General features: G+C 49.7%; 1 protein-coding gene across 1 annotated transcript; it reads left to right on the top strand.

Moving 5' to 3' along the window:
• Window positions 1–103: 103 nt before the first annotated feature.
• On the top strand, window positions 104–15,733 carry TM9SF4 (transmembrane 9 superfamily member 4). Its single transcript, XM_054644689.2, has 18 exons — window positions 104–219; window positions 5,146–5,259; window positions 6,717–6,816; window positions 7,181–7,349; window positions 7,439–7,568; window positions 7,910–8,033; window positions 8,848–8,966; window positions 9,079–9,190; window positions 9,608–9,678; window positions 10,116–10,248; window positions 10,738–10,819; window positions 10,910–10,985; window positions 11,315–11,398; window positions 11,577–11,752; window positions 12,080–12,143; window positions 12,675–12,794; window positions 13,301–13,390; window positions 13,716–15,733. The coding sequence occupies exons 1-18, from the start codon at window positions 130–132 to the stop codon at window positions 13,863–13,865; spliced, it is 2,004 nt and encodes a 667-aa protein (XP_054500664.1). The 5' UTR covers window positions 104–129; the 3' UTR covers window positions 13,866–15,733.
• Window positions 15,734–17,356: the final 1,623 nt, after the last annotated feature.

The following is a 17,356-nucleotide window of genomic DNA, read 5'->3' as shown; positions in this document are numbered from 1 at the left end:
CGGAGCGGAGACCCCCGCCCCGATTCGCCCGGCAGGAGGGCTGTGCCGATCCCGGGCTGCGCTGGGCCCGGCCCCGGTAGCGCGGAGCGCGGCCGCCCGGTGCTGTCCTGCCCGGCCGCCGCGGTCGCCATGGCGATCGGCCCCGCAGCCAACCGCGCGCCGCTTCCGGTGACGTCAGCGCCGACACGTGGATCCAAGATGGCGGCGTCGGCGGCGATGGTGAGTGCGGCGGGGCCCGGCCCGCTCCCGCGTCCCGCCCGCTGTGCCCGGCCCGGACCGGCGGCGCTCCCGGCGCGGGGCTCGCTTCGGGGGCTGCGGCCGGATCTGCACCGCGCTGGGAGGGATGCGGGCCCGGCCCCTTGGCGGAGGAGGCTTCCCGGTCCCGCCCGGGGCCTTGCAGCTGCCCCGCGTCTCCCGGCGGTGTCACCTGTGGAGGGCAGGGCTCGGGCCGCCGCTCGGGGCCCAGGGGAGCCCAGAGGGCTCCTGTCCCGCCTGCCCCGCGCTCCCTCGCCAGCAAAGTTGGCTCCCTTGTGCTGTTCCCGGCGGTGTCGGGGCAGGAGGGGCCGGGCGGGGGCTCGCAGCCGTGTGGGTTGCAGGGAGGACCGGCACGTCCTTTGCCTTCCCTTCCGAGCTGCCAGCCTGGGCCCGCGGCTGGCGCCAGGCACGGAGCCTGTTGCTTTGTGTGGTTTCACAAATGTTTGGTGGCGGTTGTCGGGTCCGGGTTTGAGCAGCTGCTTGGTTTCCCGCGTCCCAGCATCCCTGTTATTACCATTGAATTATTCCTTGAATCCTCAGAGACCCGAAGGTGTTCCTGGTGGGCATCAGTGCCACCTCACAGAGCAGAAAACGAGCTGTTGAGACATTTGTTACCTGCCTTGAAGTCTTGTAGGAGTCAAACGGATTTCCTCCTTGCTTTCATAGAGGGTATTTTTGTGGCAGTGCATTGCAGGAATAGCGGTGTGGATAAAGGATGTGTGCTGATACAAAGGTCGCTGCTGGCTGGGCTGTGAGGTGACTCATGGAGAGACTGGGAGAGCCAAGGTTTTCCTTTCATTTGCTTTAAGCATCTTCATACCCTGCTGGCTTTCCCCCAGGCACGGGGGAGGGAGTGCTCAGCTGGCTCTGAGAGCTGGGGATGGTCCTACTGGGAATTTCCTCGTGGCTCTCTGTTGTGTGAAGGGCAGAGGAGGCTGCCAGCAGCTCTCCTGGTGTCAAAGGAGCTCTGAAGTAAATGTGAATGCAGCACTTGTCTCCTTCTGAAGGGCTCTCGTGGCTCCTCCAGTGCAGGGTGAGCAGGGCAGGGATGTAATAAAGATGTGCTTATCCCAACAGGTGTCAGGAGGCAGCCCATGGAAAAGGGGATGAGGGTCAGGGTGCCATTAGCACTGTTCTGTCCTGCTAATGTGCCTGAGGGCAGAATGAAGGTTACATGTGTGAGAGAGCTTGTTGGGTTTTTTTGCTCTCACAGAGTAGTGGGTTGTGGCTTTCCTCCCTTTCGGTGACCATTTTTAAAAAGCTTCAGGAAGCAGAATGGAATGGGAGAGCTGTGTGAATCCATTTGGACAAATGGCTCTGCACAGGTAGTTTTCCTTGTTTTTCTTCAAAGCTGTCTTTGAAAGTTAACAGCTCTTGATTATGGCTCTTTGATGTCCCTCCTGCCTTTCTCTGCCAAAAAGAGATGGGACAATTCATGATATCCATCACTGTCACGTCCTACTTCCTTTTCATGTCTTTGAACAAATCCTGTGTTCTGTTCTTCAATTCCTGTGTGATTTGTGAAACTCTTAACACCTAAACCAGCCCTGGTACAGCACTGGCTCAATTCTGCTGCTTGAAATTGCTGCTGCTTGAGAGTTTCTTCAAGTTGTTGGCAGTAACCTGGGCAGGGATGTCCTGGGTGCACATGGCCAGGCCATGGATCCTCTGGAGCAGCCGGAGCTGTTGCAGAGTGCCCGAGGGAACAGCTGCTGCTTCCCCTTTCCCTTAAATAAATGTCAGACTCTGGCAGTGGTAGCTGGAGGGACCACAAGTCCTAGGGAAGGACAAGTGTGGTAATAACTGGATATTTTAGGGCCTCTTTATGCTTGGTCAGACTGGGGTTTAGAGAACAAATCCTCTGTTTTGGCAGTGTGGTTTGTGAGCCTTCTGTGAATTCACTGTTTTAAGTCTTTCTGAATGGGATAAACCTGGGGTTGTCTGCAAACCCCAAGACTGGTGATAATTATCCAGAAGGGCCTTCTTGGAGAGGGTTTGTGTGTGAACTTTTGATCTGAGGGACAGGAATGGGTGATTGTGCTCCTGCAGTTACTCCTTTTATTTAGATCATATTCTCCTAAGACAGGGTGTCCCTGCATGTCTGCATATGGGAATATAATCAGGCTTAGGCAATCTGAACTATTTTTGCCTGCTTGCAGCTGGGTTTTTCTCAGTCTGAGGTTATGCATATTTGTTGCACCATGACACGATTTCCTGGCACCTCAGATGCAAGATTGTCATTGGAGGGGGTTTTTTGCATATTTTTGAAATGTAAATGGAAAAGGCTGTGAAGTTGTGTGTCCTGTTTGCTGGAAGTCTGGGCCTTGCCAGGGCGCTGTGACTGAACCAAAACAGAGCTCCCTCCTGGAAGTTCTGACCTGGCCCAGGAGAGAACTCGTCTTGCAGGAATGCCCCATGTGAGACAATCACCTGGCCAGGCCCATGAGTCACACAGATGGTTTGGGGGGTCTCCATGTTGCCATTTCTAAGCTGCTGCCTTTGTTTGGAGAAGATGAGGCACATTTGTCAGTACAAGAACAAAGGTCCTGATGAGTAAGGCCCCTGGCTTCAGCTTCCCTGTGCTCTGCCAGCTCAGGAGCCTGCACTGGGCATTTCCTTCATATTTCACTCCCAAAGCTTTCCCCACCTGTTGCATAGCAGCTTTCCCCTTTCTTGCTACCAACTGTTCTTTCCTGGCAAGGCTTTACAGAGTCACCCTCTTGTCTTTCCTGTTGCTGCCTGAGTCATCATCATCTGTATGCAAAGACAGCCTGATTTCTGCCAAAATTGTCATCAAAAATTTCATCTTCTGCATGCTCATGTGTCTCCTGAGTGTCTGCCAAAGTTCTGTCCTGGTCTTTTCACCTCCCAGCCTGCTGGGGCACGGGTGGCAGTGGTGTGGTTCTGGTTTTGGAGTAACATTGTGTAGGTCTGTCACATCAGTGACAAATGAGAAAAGGGCTGCAGGTTCCTGGAGTGCAGTGAGGGACAGATTCCTTCCACTGCTTCCCCTGTGCAGGAGACATTTTCCTACTCTGTGGAGAGCCACTTAGCACTCCCTTTAAAGACTGGAAAGGCAAAATTTAGTGAAGCACAGAAAATAAGCCCCATGTTGCCTGAAGGCAGATCAGTACTGAATGTCAGGCAGTTTTAACGAGAGTGTTTCCAAGCTGGGGCTTTATGCCTGCTCCAAGTGTATTTGGCTATGCTTAGAATAGATCTGAAAATCCCCTTTGTAAGCAGAAAAGATCACAGAATCACAGCGTGGTTTGGGTTGGCAGGGTCCTTAAAACTCATCTTGTTCCATGGGCAGGGACACCTTCCACTATCCCAGGCTGCTGCAAACTCTATCCAACCTGGTCTTGAACACTTCCAGGGATGGGGCAGCCACAGCTTCTCTGGGCAGTCTGTGCCAGGGCCTCACCACCCTCACAAGGAAGAATTTCTTCCTAACCCTACTCTGTCAGTTTAAAGCTGTTCCCCCTTGTCCTGTACTCCGTGGTTTATAGTGTCTCTCAATTTTTCTTGTAGGATCCCTTCAGGTACTGGTAGGCCACATGTATCTGATGATTCAGTATTCATATTTTCTGTAGGTGCCTAGCATTTGCATCTTAAATTTTAGACTTTCAACCCCCTGATATTTCTGCCTTTTTTTTTTTTCCCATCCTGTTCAATTCCACTAATTCTGGATGCTCTGCTTGGGGCCCAGGTACTTTCCTTGCCTTAAAATGAGACAGGAGGAAGGTGATGAAGAAGAATGGGTGTGGGGGCAATAAACACAGATTTTTTTTATTTTTTTTCCCCCCAACCTGAGGAAGGATCCCCATGACAGAGCTGCTGTTTGTCACACCTGGCCTGTGGAGTGTTCTCTCTGGTGCTGTCAGACAGACTGACAGTGCTGAGGACACATGGGGACAGTGGGGATTTGGTTTCTCACATCTGCAGCATTGGATGAAGAGTTGTCCCAAACCAGGTTTTGTTGGTTTTCCAGTGGTGCCATACACACAGGGAGTTCAGGAGAAGGGACTGAAGTCAGTAGAGCTCTGAGATTATACCAGAGCTGATGTCCTAATCCAGGCAAGCTGCTGCTGGCTAGTACTCTTTAAAGCTCGGTTTTCATTTCACAGCCTTCCTGTCCGTGCTCAGCTGGGTTACCTGAGGTAATGGGAGGGGCTGAGGAGCAAGCAAGGTGTGTTAAATAAAGGGTTTGCTGTGCCTGTGTTAGGGTCTGGGTTCTCCTGGAACCCCCATAGTGCTGATTGAACCTTCCAGCCTGACTTGTCACCCTGCTCCCTAAAAAAGAGCTGAAAAAGTGATTTGCCATGTTACTGAGCTGTGCTGTGGCCTGGAGGGGTGAGGAAAGCAGAGTGGTGATGTGACTGTCCTTTGGTGCAGTTACTGGTGTCACACCTGACTCCACAGTGACTGCTCTGATGCAGGTAGTGGCCTGTGAGCAGCCATCTGTACTCAGCTGCAGGGTAGCTGCTGCTGTGCAGAGCTGACACACATCCAGAGCCAGGGCTACAGCCCTCTTCTCTATTAATCCATGGAGTTTTCTAGCACAGGGAGCTCAGTGGGGGTGAGCAGAAAAGTAAAGTGATGATGGCCTGCTTGATGCCCCATGGTGCAGATAAAAATGGCATTTTTCTTATGGTTGAACAAAGCCAAAGTTTTCCTAATTGCAGATGAAGAGGCAGAGACATGCTGAGTGGAAAGTGACGTGATGAGGGTCACAAAACAAAGCTAAGAACAGCCTTTGTGAATTTAATTTCTGTTTAATCACCTGACTGCGCAGCCTTTCTAATGTCTGGGATGAACGTTTCCAGTGCCCATCTCTAATGCTGTTCCAGTGTTTCTGTTGTATTTTACTGTTCCTTCTCCTTTTTGCAGGAAAGGCTGAGATGTGTGCTGGGTCTGCTGTTGTTGTTGCACAGCACAGACTCATTCTATGTACCTGGGGTGGCTCCCATCAACTTCCACCGCAATGACCCCGTAGAAATAAAGGTAGGATAAACTCAGTGCTGTGAGTCTGTTTGCTTTGGGGGTTTTTTGTCTTTTGGGTTTTTCTTTTTTATACCATAGCAGCTAAGATGGGCTGCAAAGCTAAATTTGGGGATCTTGTTGCTCAAATTTTGTGTTCAGATATGTCCTCTGTTCACAACACTCAGGTCCCACTATGATTCCTGTTCTTGCCCCTGATCTCTTCACCAAATTCCTTCAGCAGTTGCACCAAAGTCCTCAAGATGTTGCTCAGTTTGGGAAAAGGGTCCCTTTCTCACTGTGGCTTTGAAGTGAATTTAATTTCTCCAGCATTATACTGACTGTAAAAGTACTTATGCAGATTGTGCCTTTGGGTGGAAGGTGGATGGTGGAATAAGGTTTGAATCAGACCTTCTCAGTACCCAGTTTGCTCATGTTGTGCTTTCAGGGAAATTCATGAGAAGCTCTTCCCAGGTGGAGGTGTTTGTCCTTGAGCCTTGCAGATCTTTCAGCCCAGCCTTGCTGAGTGCTGTTCCTGTGCAGCATTGCTGGTACTCAGTGACAGAGCTGCTGCACCTATCCACAAGGAAGCCAGGCTTTGCTTTCAGACATCAGTGATTTATAGCCCATTTCATTTATTTTTCTAAAGCTGTGGCCTCTGTCTCAGCAAATCTAGCACCCTTGGGGCTGCTGAGGTTGCCTGCTCTCACGTGAAGCATGGCACAGTTTTCTCTTTGGCCACAGACTGCCAGACATAGGCTATTTTTAAGCAAATGAGACTTGCCTGTGGCTACAGTAAGCTTCCCAGAAGAAGACGGTTTTGGAATAGCTGTTCTCAAAGGGATTTCAGGAGCTAAATGCTTCCTCAAGTGCTTAGGCAAGTCAGTGTGTTTGCCAGCACTTTTCCAATAAACAAGCTTGGCTGTGTTACAAAACACTTCTGTTTTTCAGAGCAACTGTGGTCTTGGCTGTTGTAGTATGTCTCTGCACTTCCCTTGTACCCTGTGATTTGTGGAAACTCTCCAGGAATATTTGTGGTTGGTCACCTTGTCTTCCCAGACTGATGGCTCTCCAGCTTTCCTTGCAGAGATTAAAATTGCTGAACTCTTCATAGCACTGGAGGCCAGACCTCTAGGTCCAGTGGGATATGAATTTTTGTTTGAGGAAATCTTGTATGAAATGTGATTCTTGAATCTCTTTTGAGCTCTTTGTTGTTTCTTAGGACTCCACTGAGACATAAATTTGTGAAACCACCATGTTTTGTTCTTTGAGTGTTTCTCTGTGAATGAATTGCTACTGGAAGTCTCTCAGGAACATCTGTCTCTGTTACTATTTTTAATAGTAGTAGCAGTAGTAGTATCTTCTGGAAGTGGGCTTTATGGAAGGTGTCTTGAAGTAAGCATCAGCTTCTGGATGATGCTGAGAGGACAGGAAATTATCTGGAGTTTTTCCTGGGGATAATCCTTCCATTCTTCCTGCAGGCTGTGAAGCTGACGAGCTCCCGGACCCAGCTGCCCTATGAGTACTACTCACTGCCCTTCTGCCAGCCCAGCAAGATCACCTACAAGGCTGAGAACCTCGGTGTGTACCTGTCAGACAGTGGAGGGGGGTGTTTACAGGGGCAAAAGCAATTGCAAATGTCCCTTCTGCTGAGCTGAGAGAAGGTGCTTCCTCTGATTCACTGCATGCTGGCTGTCTGCAAACAGCAGTGTCCATGTGTTGGACAGAGGAGGTGCCTGTCCTGATGGAGAGGGTGTAACCTGCTTCATAAGCGGGGCTTGATACTTCCACCAAAGTAGCTGTACTAACTTGCAATCTCATCGTTGCACCTGGGCTAGCAGAGGAGCCTTGCTGTGGTGCCTGCAGCTGCACAGTGCCTGGCAGCAGGATCAGCAGCAGGAAGCCTGTCAGTCTCCAACCCTGCCTGTGTTTTCCTGTTTTCCAGGTGAGGTTCTTCGAGGGGACCGAATTGTAAATACACCTTTCCAGGTTTCCATGAATGTGGAGAAGAAATGTGAAGTTCTGTGCAACTTTCCCAACAAGCCAGTGACTCTGACAGTGGAGCAGAGCAAGCTCATCGCCGAGCGCATCAGGGAGGATTACTACGTCCACCTGTGAGTCACTGAGGAATGGGTTTGTGTTGGGGGGATTCAGTGCTGTGAACAAATTGGATCTGAAATCTGTTCAAATTTGATCTTTTCAGCATTGCTGATAACCTCCCCGTGGCAACACGGCTGGAGTTTTACTCCAATCGTGAGGAAGAGGAGAAGAAGAAGGAGAAGGATGTGCAGTTCGAGCATGGATATAGGCTTGGCTTTATGGATGGTAACAAGGTAGAGAACTGAGGTGCTGTGTGAGGGTGCCTGGAGGAGATCTGGGTGTCTGTCAGAGTATCAGAATTGGGAATGCAACCAAAAGGTTTTATTAATAGTGAAAATATGAGAGAGGGCAGAAGAGGGTGGGTGGGAAGGTGGGAAAGCTAGGAGTCCTTGCTTTTATTCACTGTGTAACTTTGGACAGGCTCATGCAGTGGCTTCCCCTCAGCAGAGCAAAGGCACTGTGCCCCCAAGACTGAGTTTTCCCTCACTGAAGCTGTTTTCTGCAGTTGTTGCTTCTCAGCTTTGCCTCTTCCTCCCATAGGGTGCTGATGTTTTCTTTTATGTCACTGTTTCAGTTCTACCTGCACAACCACCTCTCCTTCATCCTTTACTACCACAGAGAGGATGTGGAAGAGAGCCAGGAGCACACCTACAGGGTGGTGCGCTTTGAGGTGATTCCCCAAAGCATTAAACTGGAAGGTAAGAGACCCTTGAGGAGGGCAGCAAGGGGGAACAATCTCCTGTATGGACAAAAAGCCAGTGATGTATCATAGTGCCAATTGTTGCTTCACAGGGCACAGAAATTAGTCTAAATTACAAGAATAATAAACCACTTTGTTATTAAGGAAGTTCCAACAATAGAGATGTATCCATGAGCTGCAATCCATGGAAAATCAATTCCTGTAAAAAAATCTGAGTTTGAGGTTTTGGGGTTGGATTTTTTTGCACTGTGTCATCTGGTATGAGGCATGTCTGGCATTCTAGCTCTTGCTGTAGCACAGATCTCCCTGACTGGGACACTCTGTGCTGGTTCAGGGACACACAGGATGTTTGGAACTGTTCTGGGGAATTGAAAATTTAAAATAATGGTTAGGGGAAAGCACTCCTACCTCAGTGAGCCCAATGGAAAAGGGTGTCTAGAAGGGCAGTTGCTCATGGTGTGGATCACCCCATGCAGCTCCCTCTGGCAGGGCAGGCACTGCTACAGAGGTCTTGTTTCTCACCATATCATGTGGAATAGAGGATTTTTTCATGATCTAGATCCTTGGCTTCAGAACCTCTGGCTTTTATCCTTCCAGTTAAGGAGAGCCCTGTGCATAGCTTTCCTGAAAGCTTGTTAATGGTGCTCCACTGCTGGTCAGGAGAGTAGTTTTGCAAACTGCAGAGCAGGTGAGCAAGGAGCGAGTGCTTCCCCACCTGGAATTACTGCAACCCAATGCCCTCAGGGTGATGCTCAGTGGGAGAGGTGGTGCCTGAGGGAAGGGCTCACTGTGTGCTCTGCTTTCCTTTACAGACTTGAAGGCTGATGAGAAGAGCATGTGCACCCTGCCTGAAGCCACGGGCTCTGCCCCTCAGGAAATAGATCCTACTAAGGAGAACCAGTTGCTCTTCACCTACTCTGTGCACTGGGAGGTGAGGCAGTACTAGGGGGCTGGCTGGCAGTGATGCTCCAAGTGTCTGTCACTGGAGTTGTGGGAGACATTGGGAATGTGCTGGTGTGAGAAGAACTCTCCTGTTCTTTCAGGAAAGTGACATTAAGTGGGCTTCCCGCTGGGACACGTACCTGACCATGAGTGACGTGCAGATCCACTGGTTTTCTATCATTAACTCGGTTGTGGTTGTCTTTTTCCTGTCAGGTGAGCGGATGTGTGGGGAGGTGAAGGCTTTACCATTATCTGCAGGGAATTTTCTTTAAGCCTTAACTGCAGGTGGCTCAAGGAGCATGTGGCCACATCTGAACCTGGTCAGAAGGGGCAGGAGCCATTTAAAGCCTCCCAGTTCAAACAGTGTCCTGTGGGGTCAGGCAGTTACCAGCCTTTCTCATACTGGGGTCATTGAGGGAGTAAAAAAACCCACAAGAAAGCCACAATGCTCCATTTCTGCTGGAATATTGCCTTCCCTGCTCCTTGGGGTTTTGTTTCTTTCTTTGCTGATGACTCAAGACCTCCTCTCCCAGCCAGAGCAGAGTGTTGGTGGGAGCCATGTAGTTGCACAGCATGAGAGCAGCACAGCCATGTGGGAGCCTCTGAGCTGAACTCTGTGCTTGTTTTCAGGGATTCTCAGCATGATCATCATCCGGACTCTGCGGAAGGACATTGCCAACTACAACAAAGAAGATGACATTGTATGTATTTGTTCCTTGGGCTGGGATTAGAGGGAGGGAAGCACAGGCCAGGAAGGATCCTGTGTGCAGACTTGGCTGTATTGTCTCTTCCCTTGCCCCTGTTTTCCTTTGAGCCCTGGCCACAGGATGGGCAGTTGTGTCGTGCTGTCACACACCTTTTTCTGCCTGAACAATCACATACTAGTTAGGATATCTTCAGACCTAAGGAGTGACTGCAAATGTAAATGTAAAAGCTCTGTAAATGTGTGTCCTGGCACTGACAATTCAGGTCTCAGCTGTTTTTAGCCCAAGAGAAAAGAAGTTTCTTGGCTAGAGTGGTAAAATTCATAGAGAAACTGGATCCAGGAAAGTCAACCTCTTAGGCTGGCTGTGGTAGGACCTTAATTTCCACTAGTGTATCACATCTAAATAACCTCCTTTTTCTGTTGTTGCTATAGGAAGATACTATGGAGGAATCTGGTTGGAAACTTGTGCATGGAGATGTCTTCAGGCCTCCACAGTATCCTATGATCCTCAGCTCTCTCCTGGGTTCTGGAATTCAGCTCTTCTGTATGATCCTGATTGTCATCTGTAAGTGACACATGTTGCACAGGGTGGCTGTAACACGAATGATGCTCGAGGATGCTTGACTTCACCCTGTGCTCACCTTAGCTGGAGTGAGGCCCACGAAGCTGCTTCCTGTTGCCATCAGCCTGGGCAGATACTGAACTGCTGGATGACATTGCCCAGCTGAAGGCAGCTTTGTGTGATTTTATTTCCTTTGCCAGACTGGGATCCCTGGCTGATAGTGGGCTGGGAGACTTTTGCACAGGTGTGCCTTGCCTGCTGAGCTGCACCTGCTCCCATCCCTGGGGAAGCTGAGGCTGAAGCATGGTCTATAGCTGAGATCAAAGCTGTGGCCAGTGCTGGAGGCTGTGGACACGTTATGCTGTGAAGGAGATCAGGCTGTGCAGGGATTGCAGGCAGCTGTGGGCTGCAGATGGGACAGGCCCCTGTCCTTGAGCTGCTGCAGCACATGTCCCTCAGAGCTGCTGTTCCTTGTCCTGTTTCCCTCTGCAGTTGTTGCTATGCTGGGGATGCTGTCGCCTTCGAGCCGGGGCGCGCTGATGACAACTGCCTGCTTCCTCTTCATGTTCATGGGGTAGGTGCCTCCACAGCTTCCCACTGTGCTGTCCTGCCTCCCCCCAGCTACAGCAGCTCATTGTCATTGACTTGGCTTGTTTCTGTCCAGGGTTTTTGGTGGATTCTTTGCTGGCCGCTTATACCGGACTCTGAAAGGCCATCGATGGAAGAAGGGAGCCTTTTGTGTGAGTCTTGGATATTCTGTGCTGTTTATCCAGGTTTGCTGATGGCAAAATCTGTGGATAAGCTCCACACGCTTGTGGTAGCTGGACAGTCTGGCTGTGCTGCACATTTGCTGTGGGTTGAGTCCTTGTAGCTGGACAGAAAAGGCACCACCAGAGCATGTACTAGAGCAAAGAGGATTGTCCAAGATCCTCCCCACAGCCCAGCTCTGTGTCCTGTATCAAAAAGGACACTTCTCCACATGTGCCTTGTCTCAGGCATAGACTCATTCCATAGGAACATCTGGCTGATGAATCAGGTGCTTTCTCTTACACTGTGGTTCCTCTTGCAGACAGCGACGCTGTACCCGGGCGTTGTCTTTGGCATCTGCTTTGTCCTCAACTGCTTCATCTGGGGGAAACACTCCTCTGGTGCGGTAGGTGCCACCCTCAGCCTGGGGCCTGCTGGCTGGGACAGGGTCACTGGGCTCATAGGGACCCACTTGGCTTCCCAGACTTTTCCAAGTGGGTGACAAGTTGGCTTGGCCAATGACATCAGTCCCCAGGGCAGGAGAGCTGTCAGCCTCACTTCTGTGGCTCTTGGTGTGATTCCAGGTGCCTTTCCCTACCATGGTGGCCTTGCTCTGCATGTGGTTTGGGATCTCCTTGCCCTTGGTCTACCTGGGTTACTACTTTGGATTTCGCAAGCAGCCCTATGACAATCCTGTACGGACAAATCAGATTCCCAGGCAGATCCCGGAGCAGAGGTGGTATATGAACAAATTTGTGGGGTGAGTGATCAGTGTCTGGGAAATACGGTGAGTTAAGCCCCTTCCCCTTGGTCCCCTTGGGTTGCTGAGTGTCACCTGCTGCTCTCTGGACATGGACAGATGGCAGATCGGGTTTCTTGAGACCACATCAATAATTTGGATGTGGTATGAAGGGTACTTGTAGCCATGGTATGTGCTCAACAGTGGGAGCAGCTGTGCCATTGCCTGTGAAATTTAGTAATCTGGAAATGTAAAGTCTTTACTTTGACTGTTCTGTGTGGTTACAAGGATTTTTAATGTCCAGACAGTTATATTGTGCTGCTTATGGTTTTTGTTTCTGCTCTGTAGGATCCTCATGGCTGGTATTCTGCCTTTTGGAGCCATGTTCATTGAACTGTTCTTCATTTTCAGTGTAAGCATTTAACCCACTTTCCTCCTCAATGGGATTCTTCTCATGCCAAAGCTTTTGAAAGGGAGGGGCCTTCCAGTGGAGCAGTCTCCTATTCCTGTGTTCTCTGAAGGGGGGAGCTGGTTTCTTCCAGGGCATTCAGTAGTTTCCAGGGAGAGCTACAGGATTCTCCTGGTGGTTTTGTGGTGAAGACAAAATTTACTGTAACATTACATCAGGGAGGGGTCCTGGTCTTGAGACAGTCACTCTTCTGCTGCTACCCATTTTTCACCTTGTATGGATGGGGAAGAATTTGCTGTTCCATTGCTTGGGAGATACAGGGGAATGAATAAGCTATCTCAGAGGTCCTTGTGCCCCTTCTTGCAACCTGAATCCTCTGAAGTGACATTGTGAAATGCATTAGGTCTGTCTTTTCACTTGGTGAGGCTGAGGGGGCTCCTCATTTTCCCCTGGCTGGCTGCCAGAAGTTAGTCCCATGTTCAGTGATTGATCACAGTAACATGGAAATCAATTCCTGCTGTGTGTTTATTTCAGGCAATCTGGGAGAACCAGTTCTATTACCTTTTTGGCTTCCTCTTCCTGGTGTTTATAATTCTGGTGGTATCCTGCTCCCAGATCAGCATTGTCATGGTGTATTTCCAGCTCTGTGCTGAGGTGAGATTTCCATGTTTGTAATTTGGGTAGCAGAGGGTACTTGCTCCTGGAAAAGCACAGATCACATTATTGCTGCTGCTCAGCAAAGATCGGTGTGGCCCAGCTTCACAGGTGTGATTGTTCCCAATGTCTCTGCACTCTAAAGGGAATTAAAGCTCCTTGGTTATCTGTTAGGCTGGGAACTGTGCTTTCATACCAGGAATTTTGCTGGGCACAGGGTGTTTTGAGCTGTTCCAAACTGTTCCATTCCCCCCACATAAAAACAAAATGCAGGACCAAAGGTGAGCCACGTCCTTGGGCAGCAGGTGCTTTGAGCCTCACTGTCAGCATCACATCTCTTGGTTTGGAAACACTTTTGTGACACAAGAAGTTCCCCAGTCCCAAATTGTGGATTTCCTTTGAAGATGGTGGGGTTCTCCCTGTCCCAGAATGGTCAGAGCTTCCCTGAGGCAGTGCCTGGGGAGAAGAAAGTCCTGGGGGGATAATGAGGCTCTTTATCCTGTCAGGATTACCGCTGGTGGTGGAGGACCTTCCTGGTGTCTGGAGGATCTGCCTTCTACGTGCTGATCTATGCTGTCTTCTACTTTGTGAACAAGGTATTCCTCCTGGGTGAAAGTGCCACGTTTTTGGGGGTGACTGTGGGATTTGGGAAAGGAAACAGTGGGCCTGCTGAGTCCCAGCCTGCCTGTGCCAGCCCAAGGCAGTGCTCACAGCCCTTCCAGACAGGAGAGGAGGATGTAGGTGCCCCAGGACTTGCGCAGAGCAGCATTCCCTGACCCCACCTCAAAGAGGATCTCCCTTCAGCTGGACTAAAATGAAAGTTTTCCTCCCTTTGCCAGAGCTCTCCTTGCAGAGGGCACTGGTTGGTTTGTCATCTGTGTGTGTTATTTCGCTGACTTTTTTCATCCTGTTCTCTTTCAGCTGGATATTGTTGAGTTCATTCCCTCCTTACTGTACTTTGGCTACACTGCCCTCATGGTCCTGTCCTTCTGGCTCCTGACGGGCACCATTGGCTTCTACGCAGCCTACATGTTTGTGAGGAAGATCTACGCCGCCGTGAAAATCGACTGAAGCTGGAATCCCCCAGCAGGAATCAGACACCTCTGAACACGTGTCCTCCCGGGAGGGACAGGGACATCTTCTCCCAGCTCTTTTTAAGGAAACAAAAATCCAGTGGGAGAGTCACAAGAGAAATAATTAACTCCTCAATTTGGAATGTAACTTTGGCACAGTGTACATGGATTCTGGGCTACTTCTGCGGGGAAAAGGGGTCTGTAGATACCTTACATTTTAACTTTATTATCCTGTTCCATATTTGAGGGAGTTTTTTAGCAGAGAAATATCCCTCTGTATAAGTAAACCCCCTTTTTGCTAATCCATCCTTTTTTTATGTTGATGATGAACGGATTTGAGACAGCAGTGGAAACGCTTGTGAAAACGTTTTCTTCCAGCCCCTGGGGTGCTCTAGGATTCAGGGAGATTCTTCAGACAAGTATCAGACTGGGTTTTTCTCCTGCCTTCGTGTCTGCACAGAAGAGGGAGCTTGACTGTGGCAGAACAAGTGGAGCCTCAAGGCTCACCCAGCGGGAGCCCGGCGCGCTCCGATCGCCGAAGTCCCGGCTTTGGCTCGTTTACAATTTGCTGGAGGTGCCATTCCAAGCCTGGGAAGTGCAATTTCACCCTGAGAGAGCTTGAGCAACCTTCAGCATCGCTGCTCCCTCCAGCCTCGGACAGCATAGGCCGTGTGGGAGGGTGGGATTGCCTCTCCTGCAGAAGGCAGGACAAAAGGTCCTGGTGGAAGTGACGTGGTTGTGCTGGAATACAGGACTGGAAGGATGCGTGAGGTAACTACCAGAGTTCGTTCTGTCAATAGCTCTGCTCTGGATGAGTGAGGAATCAGGGCAGGCTCCTTCCTGGGAATGCCACTGGGATCCTGAAGAGCCTGCAGGAGATGGCTGTGGTGCCGTGGTGTCAGTGCCAAGTGTTGGGCCCGAGCTGCCCAAGGGCAGTGCAGGCCATGCTGGAGGGGCTGGCAGAGGCAGGTGGCCCCATGAGCTGTCCCATGGCTGGGAGTGGGGCTCTCTCACTGGCCCTATGCTCTGACTGCCCTTGCTGCTCTCTGCTCCTCCTCTGAAATTCTCTACCTCCAGGGAACAGGAAAAGTGTACATCCCATAGCTGTATTTTGTTCTTCTCCACAAAAAACAGTCCCAGCTCTCCTGGATAGCTGACATGGGCTCTTCTTTTCCCATGGCTTGATGCCTGAATCAGACCATGGGAAGCTCTTTTTAAAAGAGGTTAAAGTTGGGTTGTGGTTTGTTTTCTTTTGTTTTGGTCACTTCAGTGATGTTTATCAGTAAAAAGTTTCCATGTTGCAGTGAAGGCTCCCTCCATCCCCAGACTCACTGGATTCAGCCAGGACTACAGAGGAGAGGGGTTTTTTAGAGACATCTGTGAAAATTTTTCTTCTTGGAGTAAGATCTTCCAATGACCAGCTGCCACAGGTCACATCATTCCAACCCAAAACTGTCCAAAGCCCTCCTTGCTCCCAGGGAGGCCTTTGGGGCCTTTTTGAACCCCAATTGCCATAAGTTTCCACCAGGTCCATGCAAGGGCCTGTGTCCCTTTCCATCGGCCCTGCCCGTCATGCCAAAGTCTAATCAGCCAGGAATCATGGATGGAAAAATGGAGGAGGGGATGTGTGAGCCAACTGTGCTGTGGAATCCTGTGTCAGTTCTGATTTGAGGTCCCTCTCTGAGATTTTCGTTGATTTTTTTTTTTTTTTCCTTTTTTTCTTCTGCCCCTGCCCCAGTGGAGAGGCTCAGCCAGCATTGATTTCTCTCCCTTCCCTGAAGTGTTTTCTCTGTATTCTTTGTAATTTTTAATTAATGTATGTATTCTTTGTGTCCTATTGTAAATAAATCTGCCATTGTCCTGTCATCCTGCTCTCTTGGGTTCTCCTAAGCCACTTCTGGAGAATTTTTCTGTAATGCTTGGCCTGTTCGACGCCTGTGTGGTCTGTGATGTGCGGCTTCAGCCGGAAGCAGAGCTTGGAATACTCTGGCTTTCTTTGTAATATTTTTCTCCTGGTAAACTAAAGTTTCTCCCAGTGTGGCATGCCCTGAATGCTGCCATATATTGTGATCATGCCACCAGTTGTGGTATTTGGATCTGCTGCTGCTGTGCTGCTGGGTAAGATCGCTTGAGCAACTCGTGTCTGGTGTGGGACACGTTTGACGTGCGGCACTGAGGGGCAGAGTGGCAGAACTGTTGGATGGCAGTGCTGGGCAGTGCTTCAGAGCAGCAGAGGGGAGAGGACAGCTCACGAGGGAGTTTGAGGAGTGCTGCTGCTGCAGAAGCTGAGCCTTCAGTGTTGGCTTCCAGCTCCATTGGCTTCCCAGAGCTTGTGTGTTTCTGCTGGGGGGGTGTGTGGCAGGAGATCAATGAGCTTCTGCTGGAGTGCTGGCTGAGGGAGGCAAAGTGAATTCCCTTTTCCTGAGATGGTTTGCCCAGCAGAGCAATGGATGTGGTTTCCCCAGGTTACAGAATCCAGTGTCAGGGGCTGCTGAGTGTCTGTGAGTGAGACCAGAGCTGGCAAATAATTGAATCAAAACTCAGAAATCATCAGAATAATCCCTTCTCCTTTAAAAAGGCAAAGGAAGCTTCAGCTCCAGCACCAGGACAATCCATGCTGAAGTTATTTCTCATTTTTGGCAGATGAGTGTATTCATGTTCTGTCACAGTCCCCAGTGCCAGGGGAAAGCTGCTGAGGAAAGGTCATGTTTTAATGGTGGCTGAATTAGGAATGAAAACTAGAACTGAAAACTAGATCATTCTTAGACAAGCACCTAACACTGATCGTGGCTGTCAGCTTTTTATCCATGTTCTGCAGGAGAATCCCAAGAGGGCCCTGTGTGCTTTGCCCTGTTTCATCTTCAAATGCTGCTGGTGCCTGCAGCCAGTTGTAGCTTAAGCTGGGGTTTGGTCCTGGTTCTCCTGCCTGTGGGAAGCAGAGCATGTTGGGGTTATTTGGGAGGGGGAATGGGCTGAACTTGTCTAAATGCTGCCACATGGGCTGGAAATTTTAGTGAAACCAAGCGACCAGAACTTTCTGTCTAACAAACATTATTCTCCTTGACAGGGGATAATGGTGTCTGCTGTGGCTGCCTCCCCAGTGGGGGGCTGGGGTTTTTTTCTTGTGGGTCTAATTCTTTGCTTGGCAGAAATTTTAAAACCTCTGTGGCTTCATGTAGGCAACTGTGTCTTTGACCTGCCTTATGATTCTATCCTGTTTTAATCCAACCAAAACCCAAACTCCCCTCCATGAAGACACCTGGGGTAGATCCAAATGCTTTTAATAAACAACTTCATTATAAAAGATGCTTTCAATTTGAACTTCATTTTGCAAGAGCTAATTTTAGTGATGAACTCCTAATGGCACTTAATTACAATTTAAAAACCTTGTTTACAGCCCCCAAAACACTCCTTTAAAAGAGGTTATTCACTCTGTGTGAAAGTGCTAGAAAGTTTGTTTTTAGAAAACCAGTTGAGCTGTAACAATGG

This window comes from Agelaius phoeniceus, chromosome 17 (genome assembly GCF_051311805.1).
Source record: "Agelaius phoeniceus isolate bAgePho1 chromosome 17, bAgePho1.hap1, whole genome shotgun sequence".
Classification (NCBI taxonomy): Eukaryota; Metazoa; Chordata; class Aves; order Passeriformes; family Icteridae; genus Agelaius; species Agelaius phoeniceus.
The sequence above is the reverse complement of the archived record's forward strand: the minus strand, read 5'-3'. Positions and strand labels throughout refer to the sequence as shown.